The sequence below is a fragment of the Diuraphis noxia genome, unplaced genomic scaffold (genome assembly GCF_037042655.1).
Source record: "Diuraphis noxia isolate RWA-SAM2 unplaced genomic scaffold, SU_Dnox_SAM2 contig0003, whole genome shotgun sequence".
Taxonomy (NCBI): Eukaryota; Metazoa; Arthropoda; class Insecta; order Hemiptera; family Aphididae; genus Diuraphis; species Diuraphis noxia.
The window spans coordinates 79,318,960-79,326,711 of NW_028301713.1; the positions used below are offsets into that span (position 1 = coordinate 79,318,960).

General features: G+C 28.5%; 1 protein-coding gene across 1 annotated transcript; it reads left to right on the forward strand.

The window, feature by feature from the left end:
* The first annotated feature begins 330 nt into the window (after nt 1-330).
* LOC107163288 (uncharacterized) lies at nt 331-6,904 on the forward strand. Its single transcript, XM_089223683.1, has 6 exons — nt 331-721; nt 1,859-2,216; nt 3,955-4,253; nt 5,072-5,140; nt 5,234-5,323; nt 6,754-6,904. Exons 1-6 carry the CDS (start codon nt 509-511, stop codon nt 6,820-6,822), a joined length of 1,098 nt encoding a protein of 365 aa, XP_089079809.1. The 5' UTR covers nt 331-508; the 3' UTR covers nt 6,823-6,904.
* The last annotated feature ends 848 nt before the right edge of the window (nt 6,905-7,752 follow it).

A 7,752-nucleotide genomic window follows, 5' to 3' on the forward strand; every position in this document is an offset into this window, starting at 1 on the left:
ATCGTTATTATGTTGTTAGTTTAACGATTTGTTTTACAAACTGAACACACCAAAAGGGTTTTTAGTGGTGTTCAATACGGAACAATAGATAAAAGGCGAGTATTGAAGATGCCGCCACCGCCGTCAACAGGTGTGGCCTTTATTGAGGAATACCATTAAATCAATAATTGAGATCGATCGTTAATGATGAAAGCGAGTTGTCGAGTCTTAATGGTAGTGTATTGTAATAAAAAAAATATAAAAAAAAATGATAAGTGAGAAAACTGTCTAAGACTACTCGATATCAAAAGTTGCATTCTATTGTCCAACACAACGGCACAATACTGAGCGTTAACTTCAGTCGAGTATTTTTTGAGTGCTCGCGTAACAATTCCCATGAGTGTTTTTAATCGTATTATTTTATTCTCTCTTGAAATGCACGACAGGCTGCTAGTATAATATAATATTGTGTACTGCCGTTTAAACAGTATTTTATGTTCGAATATTATATCATCAACCTCGAGGAATTATGGACTCGCTGTGGATTGTCAACCCCAAAATTTTGTATTACACGTCCAAAGTTTTCGGGTTTCTGCCGTTTGCCGGAAGTAACAGCGTTAACATAGCTTTGTTGTACTCTTTTGTGTTGTGGACATGTCTATGCTCTTCCGGAGTTTATGTGAACGTGTATCATTTCAAGAAAAACCAAAATGTAGAGCCGAAGTACAGTATGTTAACGAAAGTATGTACATCGACGTTGTAAATAACAAACGATACGACTATTTTGACGTTAATGGACCTATCTCTGTAAATATTAATATATATTATAACTTAATTATTATTAGAAATATTATATGGAAATTTATCAAGTTGCCATGTCTATTAACTGTTATACACGTCAAACGTTTATGTATAAAACAAAACAAAATTACTGAAAATATTTATATATCTTAAATTGATACCTACTATATTAATTAAAAACGCTTTCACAGTAATGGTGGTCGCTAACCATAAGAGTCGATCTCCATAGTCTAACCGATTAAAACATTTAATTTCTTTAGTTTCAATTTTTATATACATTATGTACCTATTATAATACATAATATACACATATATATATAAATATTTAGAAATTTTAAATAAGTTTAAGACATTTTTTCTATTATTTTTCAATAATTCAGGTACGTATTGTAATATAGTCAAGATAATGAGTATAAATAGCAATATTTTGCAATATTTTGGAAAATACTACTGCTTATCAACACTTTATTACAAATATTACAAAGCTATATCAATATTCAAAAACATTCTTATAGATATTGAATTAATAAATGATAAAGACTATTTAAAACTGAAATAAATATAATTATATCTTGAAGAGACGCATTCATCAACGATAGGAATGCTGAATGAATCTACTGTATTTGTATTGTTATAATTTATTTTATTATTATATTGTTACTTTTTTTTTTATACCAAACTTTTAGAATTTTGATTGCCTTCATTCTTTTATCTTTAAATATTTTAATTATTTTGTAATTTGAAATGTATAAATCGTTGTTCCAATAATTATTTATTCTTAGTGTTAAATCTCAACTAATTTAGCATTTCAGAGATTCCCTTCTAGTTTTTGTTATTAAACTTGTCAGAGCATTAATATTATGCTGATACATTTTAAATATGATAATTTTTTTTTTTTTTTTAAAGATGCCCTTCTCAAAGAAATCAGTGAAAAACTTTTAACTTCTACGATTGCGTTTTATTACTGGAGTGAAATAAATTATTATTATTTATATTTGTTTTCGAGTCAAATATTAAATAAAACACGCTGTTAAATGTTTAATACGTTACGTAACTCTCTGCTTATACCCGATTTCAGGTGATTTTTATAGAAGTACTGTCCAAGCTTATTGTGACCATCTTAAGTATCTCGATTTCAATACACAGGAGCCAAGGCTATACCCGGGTGCTCGAAAAATTCTACAAATTCGATGATTCGGCGTCGAGGGAGCCGAGTCAGTCAGATGTACGCAGTCAAACGTTCTACGTATTGTACGTCTTGTTGATCGGTGCCCATAATTTCGTTGGCAGTTTATACTACACGAACATCGCTGGGTATATACTGTTGGCGTGGAATGTGTTTTGCTCATCGACGATGCTGGTAATCGTTCAGTACATTTCATACGTTCGGATGCTAAGGGACAGGTACCAGTTGACCAACAGAATTTTCAAAAAAAGTGAGCATGTATTCGTGAATTCAAAAACTACTATATGATAATATACAGATAACCTCATAAAGTCATAACAGATTAATAATAGTCTAAAAAACGTCACGCCGGCATATATAGCCTCCGGCGTACACATACGTACGGTATACCAAATTTTCGTTTACCAGTTTCAAAAGTGTGCTGCTAGTTTTGATATTAGACAATTAGAGTGAATTGACCTATAATATAATTTTTAGGTAAGATTATCACCTAGGGTCTCTCAAAGGTTTTTATTAATATTATTATCTTTAAGTGAGTTGTGGCCTTTTTGAAGCTGTACAATTTAAAATGATCATAAATTACTTCAAAATAATAATACAGGGTCCGTCAGAACAAACGCATGTTTTTCAAAATGATGCTATGCTGAAAGTAATTTCAGTAAAAAATGTTTTATTATATCAAAAAATGCGTACGCATATGCAGTTTATTCATATGTAACAAAATTTAGGTTTTGAAAATAATGTCAGGCATATGGCGCCCTTGAACCACTTAGTAGGGGTGTTGGCACTCGCAAAACGATCCTATCGTGTCAACCAGCATCTGTCTCAAAATTTTTCTCACCCACCGCTTGAGTGATCTCGTCTTTCAATTCATCAAGGGTTCGTGGTTTGTATTGGTAGACTTTTGATTTTATGTGACCCACCAAAAAAAATTGCATGTTCTCAAGTCAAGGGAGCCAGGAGGCCAAAACGCGAGATGAGCCATATGTATATGACATTATTTTCAAAACATAAATTTTGTTACATATAAAAAAACTGCATATGCGTCTGCATTTTTTGATATAATAAAACTTTTTTTAACTGAAATTACTTTGAGCGTAGCATTATTTTGAAAAACATGCGTTTGTTCTGACGGACCCTGTATTAGCCTACAATTATAAAATGACAGAATAGGTTTACAATAATATAGAAGGTGACATTATCATTATTATTATAGGAATACAACGAAAAATTATATAAATATCATAAAAGGTTACATATTAATACATATTACTCAAATCTATCATTCTTTGAGTTATATTTAATTCAGTACAGGCATACCAGGCACCAGGTATTTATCTGCAGGTATACCGGCTTCGTATATAGTAAGTGCTTATTTGGTATGATGGTATCACATAAATGTATAGCTACATTGTTCACAGTGCGATGGCCTACAGTGTTTCCCCTCCCCCCAAACTCAAATTATAATAATATATATAATCTGTATCGAACATATATTATACTCGTATTTGATTTGAGACGTGGTGTGTCACCTTGTGTTAGTATTTCTCTGCTTGTTGGCGAATTGGTGGAGTAAAAAAACAGATACAAATTGTTTTATATAAAATACCTACCTTTGTAAAATTGTTAAAATATATATTAAAATTGAATCGTATCAATTCGTATGCTTACAATACTAACTATGTTATCAATTCTTTGACGTAAATACTTAATTGTTGTGTATTTCATCAACCAAGCTCCAAATGAATAATGTGGTTTTCCTTCAAAAGCCATCATTAAATTTTCCTTGTAAATAATTCATTCCGACGTGAAACAACATTAACCTAATACATTTTAGATAAAAAATAATTGGTATTATTAGATAATATTTTAGTCAAACGTCCAATAGATAAAAGCATAATATGAAAAACTGTATTTTTAAAATTATTAAGATTTTTGATTATCTAAATATATCTACAATTGTTAACTGATTGATACTAATTGTACAGGTGTGTTAAATAACTCTTTGCCTGATACAAAATACATCTATCCCAAAGAAATTAATAGTTTATTTACTGATCTTCGTGGACTGACGGAGGAAGTAAAAGCCTATTACGCATATCACGCAGTACTAATCATCGTCGAATCAGTTATAATACTCGTATCGACTGTGACGACATTGACAGTCAATTTCCTCAACGAGTTGGATACTAATTTCGTCCACAACGGATATTTTATGGGACACTGTGCTTTGAGATTTTTGTTTTTGTATTTTGTGGTTCGAGAAACTCATACGACTATATTGGAAGTAAGCATTATATAATTAGTACCTATTGCATACAAAATATAATATTATCGTTATGAATTACTCAAACTATTTAAATTCATATGTATCGATTAATCATTTTAAATTCAATAATAACAATGTTTGGGATATTTACGGGCTTCTTTATTAATACAGAAATATATTATAATTTAAGCCTAACTATCAGTGCTCGACTTGGGGGGGGGGGACGCAGGTGAACGGAGTACCCTAACTAATTATTCAGAAATTTCAGCGTACCCCTACTTTTATTTTTAAGGGTAACGCATGGGACGCTAAATCATGCCATCATTGCCATCATTCTGAATTTTTAATTTTTATCAAAATGTATGTGTTAAGTGATAACATATATAAATAAATAGTTTTTTTTTTGTTTTGTTTCAATTGTTCTTGAGTTTGTTATATTTGATTTTATAAGTTAAAAATATAATATACAATATAATATTTACATAATTTTTTTTTTTTAATTTAATGATTCATAAATATTTCCTATATGATTCAAAGAGGTGTATAAGGGGGTGTGGGGGCATAGCCCCCACGGCTTTGTAACGTTTGACAAGTGGTGGGAACGCTCTTTTTTTAAAAGTTAACAGAGTCTCCCTACTTTAATTTTGTCAAGTCGAGCACTGTATCTAGCTGAATTCCAACCATATCTTAAAGCAAATAATAATAACCGTTAATAAATTAAATTATTAAATAAAATATTTATCAGGTTAAAACACATTAAACGTCTTTACTAACTTTAAAATATATACAACATAATCTTATGAATGCGTAAACACTAAAAAAATTATTTCGGACAGGCAAAAAAAACTGTTTTGATTGGTCACGAAGCATTGAGTATGATATCAGACATCACGACTGCGAAACACGTAAGTAAATCATTAATTCGATTACCTGTTTTAGGTAAACCTATTTAAAATACAATTTTACAATTTTAAATATTCATTTTTTTTTTTTTATAGTTAGAAATAATCATACTTAACTGTTGGAATCATCCGATTATATTTGATGTACATGATTTTTTTGATTTGGACTACAAACTTCTTCAGTCAGTAAGTATTTTAATTATTTCAAAAAAAAATATTTGTTGCTATTTGTGACTATTACCGTTGACTAAATACGTACGAGTTATGATATTAAAAAAATCATATTTATAACTTCCCAATTAAAGTTTTAATATTAAAGCATGGTGTAGAACAAGTTAATTGGTAGTTATGAACCATAACTATTATGGTCAGTGCTGTATCATATACTGAGGAAGATTAGAGGTAGTTTCATAGTTTATTATGATTGAAAAGTGGTATAGTGGAACTAAAAATACTAAGTACCTATATTTATATAATATAATGTTATAATTTTTTGTCCTATGACGTACCTAGAAATTAACGATAAAATATTTTACACATACCTATTTAGTAGAAATGCATTACCATGAATTAACATGTTGTTAATATGTCATACCTATGAAGTTGATAACCTTACAAACATTAAAAAGTTACCTAAAAAAATGCAAATATGACATAACAACGACAAAAAATTACTTAAAAATATCTATTTTAAATTAACAAAAATACATTTTTTTTAAATATTTTACTTTGATTTACTATAAAATTCTATATACATTTATCAAAGCTTATAAATTACTCAAAATTATTACATTATACAATTAGAGTATATTTGATGTTATCAAATGTAAATGAACGATGATTAATAAATATTTATATTTGGAAAAACTTCACTCCCCATTTCCCAATTTCCTTCACCCAAGTCTACTCCATACCTGCTCGTTTTCAGTCCATTCCATCTTTGTCCTTGGTATTTTCCAAATTTTAAGTTATTAGGATAATGGTCGACAAGAAACGATAAAAATTGAACTAGTGTGAAATCAGTAAAAATGTGAAGAAATGACCTAATAATTTCAAAAACTGACTAAAAAATAATAAAACCCAAAAAATTAAAAATTAAAATTAGTTATTAAGATTCACATGCTAATGAATCATGTTTGTGGTAAGTAGAGCATCGTCTAAAACGTCAAAAAAAAAAAAAAATGCATCAACTTCCTAGCCCAAGTCATAACCCTTTATCCTCGAAATGTATTTTTTCTCATCAATATGTTTTTTAGTTTATTAATAATCAATTAATTTTATAATAATTATAATCTACGTTGTACGTTGATAAGCACTCGTGGACTAGTGGGGAAGAATTTTATTTCTTATCTCTTATAGGAGGTCTTAAGTAAATATGTTTTCTAAGAGTACCTAAATGTCCTAAGTATTTATACATTTATACAGTGTAGGTAACTAATACGCTTTTGGCATCACAATATGACTTTCGTTAGGCCCAACTTAACGTATCTTATTAAGGCCTTTGCGATTGGCAAATATATAATTATCTACGCATTAAACATAATACTATTATAGTTACGTGATATGGCACCTTTCTGCCGGATTACTATAATAATTATTAATTATCGTGTTTACAGATAATAGCATCCGTAGTGACATACGTAGTCGTTTTGGTTCAAATACAGTTGATGATCACGGAAATGTAGTCGTAACAGTATTGTTACTCTCACACAGTTAACTATAATAAACTCATAATATATTATCTTATTAAGCAATATGTTTATAACATTGTATTAGCAATTAATATGTATTAATATATATATATATATATATATATATAAACAATTATTAATAAAGAAGATATTATGTACAAGTTACCAATAGTGTTGTCTGGGTTACATTTTATGTGATCACACATTTAATTCTATTTAATTTAAAAAGGTAAGAATATCATACTCGTACTATTATGATCTTTTTTGTCTTAACCCATTATTTTTGTAACGTATATGTATAATCATACTACATATCTAAACGAAACAATATATTAATAAATATTAGTATAAAAATAATGATGATTTACTGTTACAGTGTTAAATATTTTAACTGAACTTGACATTTCAGGGTGCGTCGTTGCTCATATGGCAACCCTACCCAAACGCCACTGATGCATGTATAAACTATAAAATAAATGTATAAACTATAACTGTATCATAATACATAGGTAACTACTAATTTTAAAGTTTGAATAATTTATTTTTCATCACAATTATTCGAAACGTAACAACAGATCGTTAAAAAAAGTATTCTGCAGAGTTAATATTTATTGTCATGTCATTTGCTTAATTACATTCAAAATAAATTTTTATTTGTTAATATTTTATACATATATTTTAAATGTATTATTTATATGTTATTAGTAGGTACTAATTTAGGAATTGAAGTACTGTAGATTTTATGGTACGTTATAAAACCTAATTATTTCTAAAAATACGATATTATTATTCGGCTAATAAGATTTTTATAAATTATATTTAAATGTTGATATATGATTGTATACTAATACAATCATGACCTAGAAAGTACTTAATGTAGTGTATAATCTATTTTGTTAATTTTATCATTAAGATTTGCGCAAA

Excerpts from the sequence above, each read along its gene's own strand:
- LOC107163288 (XM_089223683.1), top strand. The coding sequence starts at position 509 with ATGGACTCGCTGTGGATTGTCAACCCCAAAATTTTGTATTACACGTCC. Across the intron at positions 2,217-3,954 it reads CAACAGAATTTTCAAAAAAA|GTGTGTTAAATAACTCTTTG; the intron begins GTGAGCATGTAT and ends CTAATTGTACAG. Across the intron at positions 5,324-6,753 it reads ACTACAAACTTCTTCAGTCA|ATAATAGCATCCGTAGTGAC; the intron begins GTAAGTATTTTA and ends TCGTGTTTACAG.